Source organism: Nicotiana tabacum, chromosome 14, assembly GCF_000715075.1.
Source record: "Nicotiana tabacum cultivar K326 chromosome 14, ASM71507v2, whole genome shotgun sequence".
In the NCBI taxonomy this organism is placed as follows: domain Eukaryota; kingdom Viridiplantae; phylum Streptophyta; class Magnoliopsida; order Solanales; family Solanaceae; genus Nicotiana; species Nicotiana tabacum.
The window spans coordinates 92172020-92193148 of NC_134093.1; the positions used below are offsets into that span (position 1 = coordinate 92172020).

Here is a 21129-nt window from a genome sequence, read left to right on the forward strand (position 1 = left end):
TAAACAACATGTACCCAGTAAGTATCTCGTCTAACCTCGAACAAGTAGTGACGAGGGGTCGATATCGATACTTACTATGGGCCAATAAATAAAGTATAGAAATTCTAAATAAGCATGAAATACATCAATAATAATAACGCAATAATGAACAGCAAATAAGTGACTCTTTAACTAGATGTCAATTAAGAGCTCCTAATTAGCACCTACTAACTTCAACAAATATGAGCCATCAAGTAAATTATTATTTCTCAAGTCATTGAAAGTAATATCAAGTGTAATCGGACTCCGAGCATTATTACGCACGATTTATGCTAAGGTCGTACGGCTTGATCTAGAATAACGTGTACACTGCCGAGGGTCGACAAACATGAACCATAAATCATCTATTATACTGTCGAGGCGTTCGACTCGCTCCACAAGAAGAGAATACTCTACAAACTCCGATTTAACGGCTACTACGGGACTAATACACAAGGAGGCACAATTTCTACCAACAGTCAAGTAACCCGCCAAAAACTCAAAGTAAATGAAGTTCGGTTTTTACAAATCCTTTATCAAGTTTCAATATAATTTAAGCACTTAAATTAACTAGTAGAGTGCAAATAATACAAATATTATATGTTAAAGTCCTAAAACTACCTGGACATAAGCATGATTTGTAGCTACGGACGGACTCTCGTCACTTTGTGCGTACGTAGCACCCACAATTAGCAGCAAATAGTAATTAAAATACCTATGGGGTAAATTCCCTCTCATAAGGTTAGGCAAGAGACTTACCTTGTTCCCAAGCTCACTTTTCGATCCACAAATTCGCTCTAAAAGCCCCAAGTCGATGCCGAACAATCCAAAACTACTCAAATATTATATAAATTAATCAAAATATACTCAAAAGTTCATAATTTAGCTTCTAGAATCATAACCCAACTCAAATTGGAAGATTCCTAAAATTCGGCCCCGAGCCCACGTGCATGGATTCCGGAAATTTTCAAAGATAAATATTATCCATAGCCTCACGAACCCAAATATATAATTTCTACTCAATTCCACAACCATTTTCGTTGTCAAATCCTATTTTTATCAAAGACCTAGGTCTTAACACTAAACTTATAATTTCCATAATTATTACGTTAAAATCTACCCATAATGCATGATTTAAACTCATATTATATAGAAATTACTTACCTCAAAGTGCTAGGTGAAAATTCCTCCTCAAAGAGCTCTAAATCCGATCAACAAGTGAGAGAAATGAAGAAATGAGCCTAAGTCTCGACTTAAATGCTCCCATTCTGCCTAGCGGTTTTCCGCACCTGCGAAAGAATCTCCGCTTTTGCGGGACCGCTCCTGCAGTCGAATGTCCGCATTTGCGGAACATGCACGACATGTGACTAGCCGTACCTGTGGCTAAGTCTCACATCTGCGAGCCCGCTTCTGCGGCTCGCCTCGCGCACCTACGACCATGGCCAGGCTGCCTCTCTCCGCATCTGCACACCTCTTCATTGTAGAAGCGAGTTCGCTTATGCGGAAATGCTTCACTTCTGCGGACCTCGTTGACTCCCCTCCATTTCGCTTTTGCGAACAAAACGCCGCACCTGTGGTCGTTCCCACCGTAGGTGCGAATGCACTAGATGCTAGCCACCTTTAGCTCTTCTCTAAAGAGCAATCAAGCTCCGTCGACCCTTCAAATCCTACACGGGGGCCCCAGGGCCTCGAACAAACATACCAACAAGTTCGTAAACATAAAACGGACTCGCTCGAGCCCTCAGAATGCGTAAACAACATCAAACTAAGAATCGTACCCCAAAACCAAATCGAATCAACTTATGAACTTCAAGTTTTTTTCCAACTTACTCCGAACGTGCTGAATCATACTTAGACTACTCGGAATGACACTAAATTTTGCGTACAAGTCATAAATCACCATACAGAACTATTCTCAGGCTCGGAATCCCAAACGGATCTCGATAACACCAAAAGCCTACTTCAAATCAAACTATAAGAAGTTGAAAACCTTCAATGCGCCAACTTTCAACATTAAGCGCCGAAATGCTCCCAGGTGATTCGAAAACCGATCCGAACACATGTCCAAGTACAAAATCATTATACGAACCTATTGGGACAGTCAAATCCCGATTCCGAGGCCGTTTACTCAAAATGTTGCCTCAAGTCAATCTTGGCCATTATGGGTCTATATTAAGAAACTAAGTGTTTCGATTTCAACCCGAACCCTTCCAAATCTGAACCAACCATCTCCGCAAGTCATAAAGCAGTAAATGCACGTATGAGGAGTCTTAAATAGGGGAACGAGGATCTAAAAAGCAAAACAACTGATCGGATCGTTACACAAAGTCTAGCCAAACAGGTTAAAAGTGTCGAATAGATACAAGGGTTAGTTAATGTATTAAAATGAAAATTGATGTCAACTTTACATGTTTAGACAAACCAAAAAAAGTTTCTATAAAGTTTGGTAAAAGAAAACTTAGAACCCTTTTTGATTGGCTTATTTTAAGTACTTTTAAGTCATAACTGCATTTAAGTCATTTTATAATGTTTGGATAAAGTAAAAAATGCTTTTAAGCACTTGTTTTAAAGCTAAAATAACAAAAATAAGCCAAAAGTTAGAATTTCTAACTTATAACTTATGCTTAAAAGACACTTAAAATAAGCCAATCTAGCGCAAATAGAGCAACATCATAATAATAATAATATAATATAATAATAATAATATAATAAGCGCCAATTGCAAATTTCAAATTCGAACCTCAGTGTCAACGTCTCCCATTTCCTCTCTCTCTCTCACACACACAAGAAAGAACTCATCTACACCAGTAAATAACCACTAACAAGAAGTGCACCGGAAAAATTTGAAGATCTTGCATCACTTTCAATGGAGAAAAGACTTCGTTCTTCGCTCAAAACCTCAGCGCAAGAATTCCTCTCGTCAACGGCAAAATTAGGGTTTAATAAATCCATTAAACCCTCACTCAAAACCCTAATTCACACCCTCACTTCTTCGTCAGATCTCACTACTACTCTTCCTCTCGCCCTACACCACTCAATCTCGCAGTCTATCAGGAAATACAAAACCCTAACTGATTCTAACTCCACCGAAGACGCCGTTTTATCTCCTCAAACGCCGCCGACGAAACGGCTCCGTCGATCTGCGCGGAACAAGAGGAACGGCGAAGAAGAAAACGAAGATAAGACGCAATTGCTCGTTGAAAATTTTCGTTTTTATGCTTACATTTCGTTTTTATGTGTTTCTCATCCAAAAAAGGCCTTTTCTGATTCTGATTTATTGCCGGCGGTTCGAGAGTTACATGATAATTTGATTTTATTTGAGTCTGATTCTGTTTTGTTATCTGAAATTGCTAATTTATGTGAAGAGTGGTGGAAGGAGGATTTATGTGGGAAAGAAACTCTAATTTCTCAGTCATTGCCGTTTCTGTTGTCGAGGGCGTTGACATTGAAGAAGAAAGTGTATGTGCATAGGGTTTATATGCTAAGAGAGGCGTTTACGTTGCTAGATTTCGAGGATGAGAGTATCGAGGATTTGAAGCATTTAATGATGCGTTGTGTGATTTCGCCTCTGTTTTTGAAGACGGAGGATGGGAGGAAATTTATCGCGTTTACATTTGGTTTGAGTTTGCAGGTTCTGAAAGAGGCATTGGCTATGCTTAAATCCCAGATCCCATTTGGGCGTAAGTCTGTGTTGGAGGCATATGGAGAGGTTCTTTTTCGGGCGTGGCAGGCAGCCGAAGGGCTGTCTAAGGATGAGATTGAGAACAACTTCTTGCAGGGGTTGATAGATAGCTGTATACATGCAAGTTCAGGGGAGCTTGCTGTGTCTATTAGAAAAGTTTTAGGGGGTTTTGTTAATCAGAGAACTACAGAGGGTGTTGAGAAGCTCCTTTTTCGTCTTGCCGAGCCCGTCATTTTCCGATCCTTGCAGGTACTGGTTATAGTTTAACTGCCCTATGACACCGTAAAACTTGTGTATCGTACTCGACTATTAACTTATCCTAATGATCCTAGATTTCCACTTGAAAAGTTTTCAGCTCTATGATTGCATTTTAGAGTATTCAGATATAAGATGCCGTGCACCATTCATCACGAGTTTCATTGGGTTTGAGTTTTGTAAATAGAAAACTTTGTCAGAATGCATTTAACTTTATGTATTTCTAATTTCTTAGTGGGATTGAAGAGCTTAATTGACAATTGCTGTCTTGTTTTCCAAAGAATTGCCATTTTCAAAGGTTTCAAATTGTATCCTTTGTTTCTTTGTTTGGTCTTTGCCCTTTAGGATTCTGTCACTTGAAATTTTAGTTCAATAATATCTAAAGAAACTACCGACGGTGCAGCTCATTATTTAGTTTCTTCTCCCAATATGCTAATTCTTTGATGCTTAATGTATTACCAATGGGATGGATTAGAAAATTCATAGCATATCTTGAGCTATAGTGTTTTTCTTTTGACAGTCCAACTTCTTTATCCAGCACAAAGTTTTATGCCTATGAATAATTGAGACTCATAATACAACTGCTTTTCTGGTAGGTTGCAAACTCAAATGTCCGACAAAATTCATTGCACTTATTTCTTGACCTATTCCCTCTTGAAGATCCTGATGCTACAATGGAGGGGAAAGACACACTCCTTGATAAACAGTTCTTTCTGCTGGACAGATTACTAATGGATGAGTGCCCTGATGTGCGGGCTGTAGCAGTTGAAGGTTGTTGCCGCATTCTTCATTTGTTTTGGGAAATTATCCCTTCACCAACAATCACTAAAACTCTTACCAAAATCTTTGATCATATGATACACGATGAATGCACTGAGGTTAGGTTGTCAACAGTAAATGCTATGATATACCTACTTGGAAACCCCCATTCTCACGAGGTCCTTAAAGTGCTTTTACCTAGAATGGGTAATTTGATTCTTGATACTTCTCCTCCAGTTCGTGCTGCAGTTGTAGATCTCCTTCTCACTTTAACTGATTTAAGAAATTTTCAGTTTCACAAGGTATGGTCTGAACTTTATAACCTAAAACATACACAATCCCCGGATAATTGAAGTTTTCTTCTTAAGTCAATTTAACTTTTTGTTATGCAGGTTGTGCATATAGACCTTTTGTTGTCTACACTTGCAAATGACCAACCAATGATTGGTCAAAAACTCACTAAGCTTCTCCTTCCTTCATACTTCCCCTCAAAAGTAAACCTGAGAGAAGCATGTAAGCGTTGTGTCACACTTTTAAAAAGGTGTCCTTTGGCTGGTGCAAGGTTCTGTGAATTTGCTGTGTCGGAAGGAATCTCGTTACAGTCATGGATGGAACTTTTGAAAATTCTTATCAGTTTGGTTGTATCACCTGGCAAGCTGGAGGAGGAGCAGATTGATGGTTCAATTATTGCAGCCTCCCACCTCTGTATCTATCTTGTACGTGATGGATCTTATCACACTAAACTTAAAGAGGAATTGTCTGGTGAAAGACTCAAGCGATTGTTTGGTGTTGCAACCTCAGCATGTGCCCAGGCCTCTGTCTGTAACATTATTTCAAGTATCTGTCCAGATGCAGTTGATGACCTTTTCGATGAATGCATGACCTTGGTAACAAATTGCGGAGATTTATCCAATTCTTTAGAAAAGCAAGCTGAGGTAAGGTCTGTCCACAAGATGATGCTATCTTGCAGTTGGTTTGACGAGATGTTTGAAATTCTAGCTAGGCTTCTGCAAAGAACTGCCTCCCAATGCCACAAAAAATTTGGAACAGAACTGGTAAAATTCAGTGTTCCGTCAACTAAACGGGGGAATACTAAGTCCTCCATCAAGCTCTCCTCTAAATCAAAGCATGTGAAGGAGAAAAAGATGTTCGGTAAGGTTAAATGTAGCTTCAAGGAAGAGTATGAAATCACTGTAGGAGTGGCTTGGCAGATAAAGGACCTCCTTTTATCTGAAAATACAAGAAATGCTATTCTACGCAGTGGAAGCTTAGAGACTATATTCCTTTCTTTGAAGGCCATATCTGAAGTTAGCATTCTACAATGTACACGATGTGATTATATGAGATTGTCACCAATTTTGGCATACACAGCTCTTGCTTTTCACATGTCTTTTCAGGACAACAACTTAGGTGGAGACAAAAATGTCAATAAGAAGCGTAGAACGGAATCTACTAATGAAGCATCAGAGGTGAGTTGTGCTTTTCTGTTGCTCTCTGCTTCAATGAAACTTTTAATAGATATGGTTCAAGAAATTAAAACCAGCATTTGCTCTTTTCTTTCCATTATTCTTTTATTCAGTACATAGTTCCATCTTGTGTTTCGTCTGTATTAAAGGGGTTCATATAATTGTACTGGGGCTTAAAGGATAAGTGGCACCGACTTTTTGCAGCATAAGTAATAGAGTAGATATTATTAGTTGGTGTTCAGATATATGCGTCAGATCTCATATTTATGTTTCCATCAGCATTTCAATGAACTGTTTCTGGATGCAGAAATGTCCCTGTTTCAGTTACAGTTGATCAGTTTCAAATTTAAGGCTTTCACTTAAGCTATCTATGCAGCATATTATTAATATTTTGAGAGTTAAAATATTGCTTTGAGTAATTGAACAGAAATATCATATTAATGCATAGCTTCAGTTATAGAATGCAATTCATGTTTATTGAGATTGTTTTGTTTCAAAGTTTTCTTCTTGGTGAAAGTCTTTCTGCGTAAGGTCAAAATATCTGTTGATTAGTTCATTACATACAACATTAGCAAGTTTATCTTTCTTGCTCCATGTCCTTTGTTCATGAGAAAATCTATACTTAACACATAGAAATGACTTAACTTTACCTTTACATGTTGGTGATTTGATCTTCACACTTCTTTACTGGAAATGTTCGTCATATGCTTTGTTTGATTTTCCAGGAAACGGCATTGGAACTGACAATGGATCATCTTCTTGGCTGCACAAATAAGCTATTCGGGATACCATCTAGTGAATTATCTGACCTTGGCGGTGATGGTTAGCTTTTCCTTTCCCTCTAGTAGACTAGTTTTCGTGAGATGCAATTCAAAATAGAGTTTTTCTTTTTGTGCGTGGGGCTTAGAATGTGATGAATAAATCATCTGATATATTTGGTCTTGGAATTTTGTATATCTTTTGATCTCTCAATAATGTGTGCTTGTAGTTGTCAAAGCTGCCATTGGACCTTGATTATTACATATTTGGTGAACTTATTGGTGAATATTAGATTAGGCTTAGTTTATGATAAAGAGTTTGAGTTGTCTTGTTTGATTTAGAAAACCTCTATGGTAAGAAAGTCCCAATACTACAAAATGTTCGTAGTGTTTCTTATTCCCACTATGATGTTCTTAGTGGTCCTACATTCAGACTCTTACATTGGCCTTTCAGTATGCTAAAACTCTTAGCTTTCCTCAGATCAGAATGTGGCCCTGCATGAACATTTTAGTCTTAAACCACCTTATTTGCAAAATTGCTGTAGAACTTCAAAAGTTATGTCTAAATTAACAATCCTTTTGGCAGCTTATTCCTTTCTCTTTTGGCCTATGCATGAACTGAATTGATCTTTGTATACAACATGTACCCAGGATCTGATTTTGCTAAACAACAGAGGACATTGAATGTGGTGAAGATGCTAACTGCAGTGCTGAAGTTCATTGCTGATGCTCTTACGATGGATCTTGTCGATAAAAGCCAGGAGGAATGCCTATCTTTTACTCTGGAATACATTAAATTTATCATCTCAAGTTTAAGGGAACATTCTGGTGAGGAGCTGCAATTTACGGAAGACATGTTGAAAGAGATATATCTCTGTCTGAAGAGTTCCTTCACATATGTAGCCAAGTTGGTGAATGTAGTGCTTAAGAGTTTTTCTGAAGCGTCACAACCCTTATTGGGAGCTTTTGACATTGCCAATGAACTGTTAAACCTCTACGTTTCGATTGAAGAGTACTTGGGCTATGGATATGCAGTTCGTCTTTTTCCTGCAGTCAAACCATGGGTTCCTGATTTAATTCTGGCATTAGGATCTTTAAACCTGATGAAGCAGATTCCAGGAGGCAAATCTAGTTCTTTTAATCCAAAAGATGATCTTCCATTATGGGTATCCACATTAGCAAGGACTGAGCTGGCTGAACAACAAGATATAAGTTCTGATGAGGAGCCTGATAGAATTTCTAAGATGGAGGGCTTCAAGACATTCAAGAAACTTGTAAACGTAATGGTTCAGCTGTTGAGAGCTAACCATAATGTGCTGGATGCAGTTGGGCTGACTTTATTGAACAATTTGCTGGTTGGGCTGAAAAGCAAGAATTTTGATGTTGTGTTGGGGCTCCTGCATTTTGTGTGTGTTAAGCTAGTCAGACATGAGGAAAGAGAGTGGAAGGAACTTACATCAATGTTGACATCCCTCCAGCAGATCTACCATCAATTGGAGTTGGAAAAAGAATCATGTAACGGTGAGGATGCAAGGCAGGTGTTACAGAGTGCAAGGGCATTGGTTGAACCTGTTTGGAAATGTTATTTATCTGATGATGGGAGGAATTCCTTTGAAGAAGAGTAGGTTGCTTTCTCATCTTAAACACGACTTGTGGAAACTTCTTGCAACCGTGGGACATGAGAGCAATGGATGAGTGGACATTGGGCAACGGACAGTGGTCAGGCTGATAAAGGGAGAGCTTGATAGCTTTTTGAACAGCAGTACTGGATTTTGGTGTAAATCAACCAGATATATGTATATATGTTTTATATGTATTTATTCGGAATGTGACAACACTACACTATCAGCCTATTTGTCTCTGCCAATACGAGCATACTAACACATCGCCTCTTGAAGATTGTTGATGCAGGATTCATATTGTACATAAAGGGAGGGAAAATGTGCAGACCAATTACCACGTTGCTAATTGGGCAAGGATGTGTTGTTTTTACCTTAAAGAACCAGCGGTGCGGTTGCCTGTGAGCCATTTGATATTTAGCTGATGCTGCGAATTTGTCTATTTATAAGCTGTTAGAATTTGAGTCTTGCTTTTCAAGCATATGGAAGGCTAAAAGAGTATAAAACGTATTTATTTTTGTGGATTATAGACACACTTTGCAAAAATGGGTCACTCAAGCTGGATCATGTTACCAAAAATGTCATAGATTAAAATATTTAGCTCACTGATGCCTTGCTATCTTGTGCAAGGTCAAAAAGGAAATGAGTAGCAAGTTAAAGAGCTCAGTGAAGCTCTTCTTTGTGTCTTTATAAAGTAAGGACGTTTACGTCTATGGCCATGACTATTTTCACTTTTGCCGTTAACTTAGTGTAACATTTCTTTTTCGATTCACATAAACTAAGTTAAAACATGTGTATGAAAAATACACAGTTGAGGGTTTTGTGCTACATTTTGTTTACCCTCAAAATTGGATAACAATTAAATTTGTAAGTGGTTTTAAGGATATGCGGATTAATTTGATATAAAACGATAAATTGAGTTAGATTGAGCAAATAAAGATATAGTAAATTCAAACCACGTGAGGAGGATGATTCCAGCCTTAGTGAAATATTCACCCTTGATTCGGGTTTACAATAGTCAGTACTGATGAACAAGAAAAAAGTTATGAATAACAGTGAAAATAATAGTGTATCGCTTTGGGATGCGTGTCATAATGTCCTTAATGAATAGTCAGACCCCTATTTATATAGTAGGGGAATCCTATTCTAGGTACAATTCTGTAAAAGGTAAATAATCTTCTGTTTAACTGAAGTCTTTTGAGATGTGGACCGATCCTGGATTACGACCCCGATATTCTCGAGGACAGGCGTCATGCCCTCGGACTCTAACTCGGTGAGACCCTTGCCTCGATTCCGGTGCCTCGTCATAATGTCTCGAGCTTTGTTTATCCTATTGGAAGCTGGGGTGCGCTATGAGCCCGGTTTTACTAGTATATAGATAGTCTCCTTGTTTCTCGGAGAGTAAGTTTGACGAGAAACGACATGAGCTCTCCGATTCCATCCTCAATACACCGTGACAGAAGCGACAAGAAACCCAAAATGTCTCGTTAGTCATGTCATTATGACTTCAAATGTGTGCCAGCCGTCGGTTGGCTGTTCCTGGACGCGAAGCGTCGTGAGGCCCCTATAAATATCCCCTCATTTGTTCATTTTTTACTTTACGTCCAAACCTTTACCCTCGTGCCTTTAGAAATTCAGTACCCTTTTTTATACTCTAGCATTTTTACCCCCGTTACTCAAGATCCCTCAGTACGTTGCAAGATTTTTACTCATTTTCTACTCAAGCCAACATATCTAAGCTTTCAACCTTTCCCATACCTTTTTCAGGCATTTCCAGGTAACAATGGCCAAAACCTCCAACTCCGTTCCCCAAAAAGATGCTCCTTCTTCTTCGCGGCCGACCACTGAGGCCGAGGAGACTGCCCCTGATGTGGTCTTCCTCGAGAAGTCCGTTCCAGGTGCGGCCGCTGATGAACTGGCACCTGAGCCTCCCTTGAGAATGTTCGTCCCCGGGGGATGTTCGATCAATGATGACTTCAAGGTTGAAAAACCTTCTTCTGTTCAAGGCCGGTGAGAGGCGGTGTCTCGGTACATCTGCTCCATCACTGAGGCCGTTCTCCCTACGGTTCGAAAGGACTGCGACTGGACAGATAATGACGTAGTGATTCCCGGGCCTGATGACGATATCACTACACATGTTGAGGGATATCTAAGTGTTTACACTTATCCCTTTACATTGGGCCCGCTAGACCCAGTCATCTTGGACTTTTGCAGGAGGTACGACATGTGCCTCGGCCAAATTAACCCATCACTGTGGAGGATCGTGATTCTCCTCCGATTCTTTGTGAATAAAATCGATCCGTGCACATTCACCATCGATCATCTGCTCCGCTTATACAGTCCTCGAATCTTCCGAGGGGGACTGATAAAGCTTATACGTCGGGCTAGCAAAGCCCTATTCTAAGCATCGACGAGGACTGGGATCGGGGTTAGCAAGGATGTTTTGTCTGGGTAAAGACCGCCGACCTGATACCCGCCGAGTGGAGGCCGTTTCCCGAGAAGTGGAACGTATGACGTAAGTACACCTCCTACCGAATGTCGATTTTATGTTTTATCTTCCCTTTTCTCATCGATGTTTGCTGTGGTGCAACCCTTGCTCGAGTTCCAAACGCCATCCCTCGGCTCAAAGAGTGAATCAATGCCATCTATTCGCAGATGCCTTATGCCGAACGCTCATGGCGCGAGCTCTCGAAAGGGCTGCTGGGAAGCCCGTTCTCATTGTAAGATTTCTCTCTTTGAATAAGCAGTTCTAGACGTTCCTTTTCAGCACTTATGTCCTCATTGGCTCTACTCTTTTTGCAGGCTTGCCCAAGACCATCAAGCTCAGTCCCTTGGTAGGGGGCGAGGATCAGCCCAATGATCCCTCTGCTTCGGGGCAGCCCCGAGCCACAACAGGGGAGAAGAAAAGGAAGAGGGCCCCGAGTTCTCCAAGCTCGGAGAAAAAGAAACAAAGAGGGAGGCTGATTCGTAAGACAAAGGAAACCTCCAGCTCCCGAGTGCTTGACTCGAACTCACTCCTTTGTCTCAGGGACGAGCCCGAGGAGGATGAAATCTTTGTGGACCATGAGCCGTCTATCCCCGAGGAACGGATGGCAGCCGAGGGGGAAATGACGGAAGCTAATCCCCCTCAGGTTCGTGAGGCTGATGCCGAAGTGAGGGCCGAGAACTCTCAAGATGCCGGCTCTGCCCCGCCCGACGTTATATATTTTTCGGGATCGCCTTCATTTACATAATCAATGTTCAATGAAGCCCGAACGACGAAGGAGCGATCTAATGAGGGGGTCCATGGAGTAGATGATCCCCTCCGAGGCTTCTTTGACGGTGTAGACTCATCCGCCCTGGAGGACTTCACGGGATTGGGTGACTTAGAGGTGCCGAGGAAAAGTCCATCCTTTGAGGTCGGCGGGTCGAATTCGAGCCCGAGGTTGATCAACCGATTTGCTTCTCCGAGCACGGATCGTGGCCGGAAGCGATCAATCGTTATCACCGTCCCGGAGGATGCTCGGGTTCTTTCCGCCCCTGTCAGGGTAGCCAGCTACCTCCGGTGCCTGGTAACCGATAAAGACCAGGCAAAAATTAATAAGGTAGATGCGCCATGCCTGTTCAACGAAGCACAACATGCGCTGAACCGGGTAAGGTGTTACCAAACATTTTTATTTTTCAACTTTAGTTCTTGATGATTCTAATATCTCTTCTCATATTTGCACGCCTCGGTGCTTCACCATTAAACCTTCCTCCGGTACCGGGATGAGCAAACAACTCGAGGCCGAAGTCAAAGAGCTTGCTGAGAAGAGAGGCATGTATAAGCTTCTCATCGAGCAACGTGGATGAGAAGTCAAGAGTCTTCGAGCCGAGTTGGACGCGACTCAGAAAGAAAATGCCGACCTGGTGGAATAGGTAAAAATCTTTGAAGTTAGTGATGACGAGCAATACACGGTAACTAACGATCAGAATCCGCAGGTCCAGCAGAAGGTTGATCGGGTCGACCAGCTCCGAGCTGAGATGGACGAGGTCAAGGCTATGGCCGAAGAGTAGATGAGCAAAATGGACCGATTGGCTTCGGAAAAGAAGACTGCCCAGGAGTAGTTGGCCTCGGCGGAGGCCTAACTTCAAGCGGTGAGGGAGATAGTTAAATCCCGGTCCCAAATAATTGAAGACCTCCAGTCTCAACTGGGCTCGACCGTTGCCGCACGGGATATCCTTGCCAAGGAGCTTGAAGCAGCCAAGTCAGTGGCTGAAATAACTAGGGCCGATGTTGAAGAGATAGTGGCCCAGTACAAAGCTGATGCTAAGGCAGCCCAGGACCGCCTGGAAGCCATTGTCGAATATGTGAAGTGGCAGTCCCGAAGGGAGGCTCTCGAGGAAGTTCATGCCCGGGGATTCTATTTATCGGCCGAGATAAAAAATGCTAAGAGGCTCGAGGCCGAGGCCAAGAAGTTGGCGTACCCCGAGGACGAGGAAGACTCTGAGGGTTCAGGCGGATCCGAGGACGGAGAAGACCCCGATGGCCCCGGTGATGAGCCAGGTTCTGGCGAAGATCAGGCTTCGTAGGTGCCTTGTAGAATTTTCTTCGTTTTTGTACTTTTGTATTTTTTGTCGAGGCCGTTTGTAAAGTTTTATGTATATATACAAGGCTCTTTGTTCCCTTCGACAATTTTCAAGTTTGTTCCTTTTTGCTTTTTCTTTACAATTGCAAAGATCTCGAATGCCTTAGCATGCAATAATAAGGTCTTGTTCAGAGGTTCGAATAAGGTTCATTTTCGATGTAATTTTGATTAAGACTCGCGGGGGCTTGGCATGATCGGAAACTTTCTCCGTAGTGCTTACTTAGAATTATTTAGGTTATAATTTTGTTGAGGGTAGGCTTTGAACCGGTTTAGAAATTTTGAAGGCCTTATGTTTTGGTTACGGATCTCGGACATCTCCGAGCCGTTCTAAGACGGCCATAGCCTTTTAAGTTCGAGTGTTGCTCAATGGGCTTATTACCCCGCTTCGATATCTTGAGCCGTCCGAGCTTTCCTTGGACGACAGTCCTTGAGTGAGGGCTTATTCTCCCTGACTTTTTCAAATGCTTGGGCTTCCACCCATTTAGAAAAATAGTCAGTCATAAATAGTAAAAATTGAGCCTTACCGGATGCCCGTGGCAGGGGGACGACGATGTCCATTCCCCATTTTATGAATAGCTAGGGTGACAAGACCGAATGCAGCAGCTCCCCGGGTTGATGAACAATCGGAGCATCACTCTGACATCCGTCGTATTTTCGCACGAACTCCTTCGCGTATTTTTCCATGTCGATCTAGTAGTAACCGGATCTGATTACCTTCCGAACCAACGATTCGGTGCCCGAATGATTTCCACAGGTGCCTTCGTGGACTTCCCTCAAAACATACTTAGTATTTCTCGGTCCTAGACATGTGGCGAGTGGGCCATCAAATGTTCTCCTGAATAGGGTACCGTCTTCGGACAAGCTGAACTGGGACGCCTTTGTACGTAGAGCTCTCGATTCTTTCAGATCCAAGGGCAACAACTCACTCTAGAAGAAAATGTAGGTAAACTAAAAGATGAGTTGTATAAGAAGGATGAGAAGGTAAGAATTCTGACAGAGGATCTAGGCAAGGTCAAGCATGTCACGCCCCGACCTGGAAGCGAGACTGGCACCCGGTGCCTCAACTAACCTAATGTACCAAATTGCGACTAAGGGACTCTGAACATATAATGTCATAATTTGGCCAAGGGTCCACCTTGCAAGACAATTTGCGAAGCAAAATATAAAACTGAATGGAAACTAGCGCTGACTAAACATCAATATAAAGTTGGGCCGACAAGGCCGTCATAACTACTACAACTGACAAACCACCAAAATATACATACCAGGCCTACAAGCCCAACATAATGCACTAACTGACAGGATATGTCTACAAGCCTCTACTGATAGATATATTGTGATCGGAACAGGGCCCCGACCTACCCATAATATATATATACATACACAGAAGATGTACACGAAAACCTAAACGAAAACCTAGACCCGATAACTCCGAAGGATGTGGAGCTTACCGATCAGGCTGAACTCTGGAAACACCTACTGAGGAGATATACCCGTCTGTCTATCTGAACCTGCATGCATGAAATGCAGCGTCCCCAGAAAAGGGACGTCAGTACAAAATAATATACCGAGTATATAAGGCAATAACATAACTGAAAGTTGAAATTGAACTGATAATATAATAACTTAAAGTAATTGGGAGTCAAAGATGATCTGGAGATATACTTACCTGTTGATACTGACTCAACTCCTTCAATATAGTAAGTAAAATAATTGTCCGGCCTTATAAGGCTCGGTATATATAACTGCTCTGCCGTAGTAGGCTCGCTCATAGGCGCTCGGCCATACTAGGCTATGTATCTCGACCATGCTGGGCTCGCTCATAGGCGCTCGGCCACAGTAGGCTCGGTATATAACTTTCCATCTGATCAGAGGTTGCCCAATAGGGGCCTGCCCATCGATTATAGTTCGATGGTAATGAAAATACTATAATACTGTATATATAGGCTTGCTGCTCTCTTGACTGGAAGAAGACAATACTAAATTGAATATAGAGTCTCGATAAGGAATAATATTGTAACTTATGAGACTAGAATAATGTGAATAAATTCATGAATACGAACTTCTCTTTATGTCTCATTACTAACACATGTAGCTACGAGATCATGCCAAAATGAAGGAAGGCTTAGCCTTAACATACCTTATCACACTCTTTTCAATCACCAAGTTGAACTCGCCTCTTCTCACCTTAATCTACAACAACGATAATAATACTATCATTAAGTTATGAAACGTATAACTATCGCACAACGAACGATATGCTTATTTTGTATTAAAACGGACAGCATTTCCCCTATAATCCTTACTTCCTCCAAATTCAAGATAACACCAACAACACCAAAAACAACCAACAACACCAATAACAACAATAACAACATATATACATTATTTTCCAACCTTATGCACACCACACAATACTACAAAACAGCCCAACACACCCCAATCTCTTCATACACAAAACGACCACCGTAGTAGTGTCAACAACCCGAAAATGTTATGACGAACGACCAGCCTAACATCCTTCATTTATGTGGTGTTTCTCCACACCCTTCCTCCTCCAAAACTCCACAAAATAGTAGTAAAACACGTAGCCCAACAGCACTACAAAACAGTCCACAAAACAGTCCGCTACAAGTGAATAACTCGAACTCACGGCTTCCGATCACCGTCCCGTGAGTTCTTACAAATATATAACGACTTACTATACATCTACAACAGAAAAAAAATGGACGAAAGAGAGCAGTAAACTTACCTTATTTGTTGGATAACTCGGCTCCTATCTTGGTTCTTCAAACTCTAGGCTTTACCTCCGATTAGAACTTGAAAGGGGGAGAAAATAAATTGGGGTTTGGGGGAAATATTTGGGAGGAGTTTTGCAGAGAATGAGTCTGGTTATTTTTCCCTATTATCAGCCTAATATATGAAGGGGATAGGACTTTAAAAAGGCCTCTTTGAACGACCCGAACTGGCCCATTTTTGGACGACCCGAATAGGCCCAGTTTTGGATTCTCGTTTAAGCAAGTAGGTGACAGTCTGCACAGTCTCGCAAAAATGCCCATATCTCTCTACTCAGATATCGTATTGACAAACGGTTTAATGAGTTGGAAAGTAGACTCATATATATTTAAATTGATGGGTGGAACACCCCATTACTCTAAGTATATTGGGAGAAAATTGCAGTTATATTTGACCCAAAGTTTCAGTAAAACTTATGAACATAACTTGTGATGACTTTCATCGACTTTTATTCCACCACTCGCTTGACTTCAAAACATAACAGACGACTATCATACGAATAACATAACTCGTAACATAACCTCCTTATCATGTAAAACACCCTGGTCTCATCCCAAAAGTACATGCTATAACATTCCCAATTTGTCGGCTTTCGACGAAATATTATTTTTTTGAATTCCTTTAGCTTCTAAACCTTCCAACCCTCTTGGTAATTGTTGTTCATGATATTCAATATTTGTAACTTTCTAGGTAACATGATTAACTTGGTTTATATATTTTCAAAGATGATCTCATTTTTGGGTCCTACATTAGTTTGCTCACGACGCAGTTTTACGTACAAAAAAATATAGGGTGTAACATTCCACTACCGATTTTATGAGTTGTATGACCATCCCGAGTTGAATTCATCGTCGTCGACCGACGATCCTAAGTTAGCAAGAGCATCGGCCTCGCTGTTTGATCCTGAGGTACATGTTGCAAAGTCCATTCCTTGAACCGATGTAACGTCACGTGTAGCTTATCTAAGTACCTTCGCATCCGTTCTTCTTTGACTTCGAACGTTCCATTGACCTGGTTCACCACGAGGAGGTCACACTTAGCTTCGATCACCTCGCCCCCCAAGCTTTTAGCCAGTTCAATACCTGCAATCATGGCCTCATACTCGGCCTTGTTGTTAGTCAATTTTATAGTTCTAATAGATTGTCTAACCACATTACCCGTCAGTGGATTCAACACGATGCCAAGCCCGGATCCCTTCGCGTTCAAGGAACCATCTGTAAAGAGGGTTCAGATTCCGGAGGAGGTCCCCGAGTTCAATAACAACTCCTTCTCGACCTCAGCAATTAGAGCTGGCGTGAAGTCGGCCATAAAGTCTGCCAAAATTTGAGATTTGATGGCGGTTCGGGGTCGATATTCGATATCGTACCCGCTGATTTCCATGGACCATTTGGCCACGTCTCAAGAGTTCAGGCTTATGCATTATGTTTCTCAACGGGTAAGTAGTCACGACACATATAGGATGGCATTGAAAATATGGTTTTAACTTCCTAGAGCCGCTTAGCAAAGCGAGCGCCAACTTTTTCCAGGGCTCGCCTAGAGTCCTGCTAACATAGTAGATAGGAAATTGCGTACCTTCCTTTTCCCGTATTAGGACTCCACTTACTACTATCTCGGATACCGTCAGGTACAGGTATAAGTGTTCATCTGCCTTCGGATTATGGAGCAAAGGCGAGCTCTAAAGGTACCACTTGAGTTTTTCCAAGGCTTGTTGACACTCCGTGGTCCACGAGAAATTATTCCTCTTCTTCAATAACGAGAAGAACCGATGGCTCTTGTCAGAGTACCTTGAAATGAATCGGCCTAACGCGGCTATGCGCTCGGTTAACTCTGAACAACCTTGACATTTTTCACCATGACAATGTCCTCTATGGCCTTGATTTTATCGGGGTTGATCTCGATTCTCCGGTTAGACACCATGAACCCGAGAAATTTCCCAGACCCGACTCCGAATGCGCCTTTCTCCGGGTTCAGCTTTATATTGTATTCCTTCAGTATGTTGAAGGTTTCCTAGAAATGTTTCAAATGGTCCTCTGCCCGCAGGGACTTAAGTAACATATCGTCAATATAAACCTCCATTAATTTTCCTATTTGTTCTTCGAACATTCGATTTACTAGGCGTTGGTAAGTAGCACCAATATTTTTTTAGTCTGAATGGCATTACGTTAAAGCAGTAGGTGACGTACTTAATGATGAAGGACGTTTTTTCCTGGTTGCCCGTGTCCATCCGAATTTGGTTGCACCCGGAGTAGGCATCGAGAAAGCTGAGGATCTCGTGGCCGGCCGTCGCATCAATCATACAATCGATGTTTGGCAGATGGAACGAGTACTTGGGGCATGCCTTATTCAAGTCTTTGTAATTTACACACATTCTTAATTTATTCCCCTTTTTAGGGGCTACTACTACGTTTGCTAACTAATCCGGGTTCTTAACCTCTCGGATGGACCCTATTTTAAGGAGTTTAGATACTTCGTCTTTGATGAATGCATGCTTGACTTTGGACTGGGGCCTACTTTTCTGTTAGACCGGGTGGAACTTCGGGTCCAGGCTCAACTTATGAGCAGTTATCTCCGGCGGAATCCCTGTCATGTCGAGGTGGGACCAAGCGAAACAATATATGTTAGCTATAAGGAATTTAATGAGTTTTTTTACTGAGCTTGGGACTTAACCCCATGCCCAGGTATACCTTACGATCGAGCAGATGCTCTATCAATATGACTAGCTCCAGTTCTTAGACCGTTGATTTGGTGGCGTTAGAATCATCGGGGGCTATGAAAGACCTGGGAACTCCGTAGTCGTCGTCCTCACCTGTCCCCTGCTTCTCCGGTTGGGGCAGGGCCGGTGTCGGTAATTGCTATTTGGTTTCTCCTTTGGTGACTAAACCCAGATCCTTTGGTGTTGGAAGTGCGGATATCGGGACCACCTCGTCAACCGCGAATATCTCCTTTGCTGTCGGTTGTTCTCCCTAAATTGTTTTAATCCCTCCTGGAGTTGGGAATTTCAATACATGGTGAAACGTCGAGGGTGCTGCCCTCATGTTGTGAATCCATGGCCTCCCGAACAGAGCATTGTACCTCATACCTCGTTCGATCACGTAGAACTTTGTTTCCTGAATGGTTCTGGCGGTGAACGCCGGTAATGTTATCTCTCCTTTAGTGGTCTTGCATGCCATGTTGAATTCGTTTAGAGCTCGGACTGCAGGCACGATTTGATCTTGTAGACCTAGTTGTTCAACGACCCTCGATCTGATGATATTGGCCGAGCTACCTGGATCAATTAACACACGCTTAACTCAAGATTTATTTATGAGCACATATATTACCAGTGCATCATTGTGGGGATACACAACGCCTTCAGCATCCTCGTCATTGAAAGACAAGGATCCTTTTGGCACGTAATCTCGAGTCTATTTTTCCCTTGTGATGGATACTTTGGTGCATTTTAACATCGGTCCTTGGGGGACGTCACTGATGATCATGTTGATGAGGTGCTGAGGTTCCTCCTACTCAATCTGCTTACTAGAGTCCCTATTCCTGAAATGGTTTTTGGCTCAATCGCTTAGAAATTCTTGGAGATGTCCATTGTTGAATAACCGGGCTACTTCCTCTCTCAATTGTCGGCAGTCTTCCGTCCTGTGACCATGAGTGCCATGGTATTTACACATTAGGTTGGGGTCCTTTTGGGCTGGATCAGACTGTAGAGGTCGAGTCCACTTGGTGTCTTTGATGCGTTCGATGGCAGATACGATGACAGCAATATCGACGTTAAAGTTGTACTCCGATAACCTTGGCGCTTCCTTAGGCCCGACGGGCCTGTCGAAACCGTTTTTGCTCATGAGTCCCCGATTATTTTGACCTCGATCACTCCTTATTTCATTTCTCACGGGGTTCCGCCCGGACCTATTACCTCTTCAGTCTCCATTGTATGGTTGATACCGATCCCTATTCAATCTTGGTTCACGATCGATGTCTCCCTTGGATCTGTCGATAGCTCTGACGGGATAAACGGACCCCGAAGGGGCCCCAAGCTGATCATCTTCGGCCCTAATTTTTGATTGATACCGATTATGTACGTCGGCCCAAGTTACGACCGGATATTCTATTAGATATTCTTCAACTACTATGAAGCCAACGAGCTTCGAGTATTGAGTCCCTAGGTGAAGGCCTGAATGGCCCAATCATCCGCGACCGGAGGCAAGTCCATTCGTTCCTTTTGAAATCGGGACACGAATTTCCTTAGCATCTCATTATCTCTCTGTTTCACTTTGAAAAGGTCTGACTTTCTGGTTTCGACCTTGATGGCCCCGGTGTGTGCTTTCATGAAGGAGTCTGCAAGCATAGAAAACGAGTCAATAGAATTATGGGGGTAAGTTATGATACCATATCATAGCTCCCTTTGACAAAGTTTCCCCGAACTTTTTCAACAGGACAGACTCGATCTCATCATCCTCCAATTCGTTTTCTTTGATGGCGCACGTGCAGGAGGTCACATGCTTATTTGGGTCGGTTGTTCCGTTGTACTTATGAATTTCGAGCATGCGGAACTTCTTTGGGATTAGCTTCGGAGCTGTGCTCGGAGGAAAAGGTGTCTGAACAAACTTCTTGGAATCAAGGCCCTTCAATATCATTGGCGCTCCTGGGATCTGGCCGACCCTGAAATTGTATGTTTTCACTTTTTTGTCACTGGCTTCAATTTTATTTTCTACCGAATCTACCTGTTTTGTCAGTTCCTCGAGCATTTTTATGATTTCGGGATTAGTCCCGGGTTCAGCTTCACTCGGCCTCTCCATAATTGGTTCGTTTCTGCGAGTGATTTTCAGGGACGGCTCGGGCTCAATTCTGCTCGGAGCACGACTTTGGTTTTGCAGCTGGCCTATCACTGCATGTTGAGCCTGTAGCATTCCGAAGATCACTCGCAAGTTGATCACATCTCCTCCAACATCGTGTGTAATTTGTGCTGTCGATCGGACTCCACCGCGGACGCTGTTCTCAGGATCGGTAGGCAGATTCACATTGATGGCCACATGTGAGTTAGCGTCGATCAGGTCCGCGACCAGAATTCCGATGGGATCGACAGGTGGCACCTCATCACTAGGTACCATATTATTGTTCTCGCTGTGGTGACCAGACTCAGCGTCCACATTTAGAGGTGCAGATTGGGAGTTCGACATT

The 21129-nt window shown here is 42.3% G+C and overlaps 1 protein-coding gene across 2 annotated transcripts; it reads left to right on the top strand.

The window, feature by feature from the left end:
• The first annotated feature begins 2739 nt into the window (after positions 1–2739).
• Positions 2740–8805, top strand: LOC107797221 (uncharacterized). 2 transcript variants are annotated; one of them, XM_075229749.1, is made up of 6 exons: positions 2746–3949; positions 4552–5016; positions 5107–6021; positions 6112–6183; positions 6906–7002; positions 7590–8805. In XM_075229749.1, the coding sequence occupies exons 1-6, from the start codon at positions 2885–2887 to the stop codon at positions 8561–8563; spliced, it is 3588 nt and encodes a 1195-aa protein (XP_075085850.1). In that variant the 5' UTR covers positions 2746–2884; the 3' UTR covers positions 8564–8805. The 2 variants fall into 2 exon arrangements, with proteins under 2 accessions (XP_016475581.2, XP_075085850.1); XM_016620095.2 differs by having other exon boundaries at positions 2740–3949; positions 5107–6183.
• The last annotated feature ends 12324 nt before the right edge of the window (positions 8806–21129 follow it).

What these genes read in the sequence shown, in the direction of transcription:
- LOC107797221 (XM_016620095.2), top strand. Translation starts at nt 2,885, where the DNA reads ATGGAGAAAAGACTTCGTTCTTCGCTCAAAACCTCAGCGCAAGAATTC. An exon ending in GAAATTTTCAGTTTCACAAG is followed by an intron (nt 5,017 to 5,106) that starts GTATGGTCTGAA and finishes TTTGTTATGCAG; the next exon opens with GTTGTGCATATAGACCTTTT. An exon ending in ATCTGACCTTGGCGGTGATG is followed by an intron (nt 7,003 to 7,589) that starts GTTAGCTTTTCC and finishes ACATGTACCCAG; the next exon opens with GATCTGATTTTGCTAAACAA.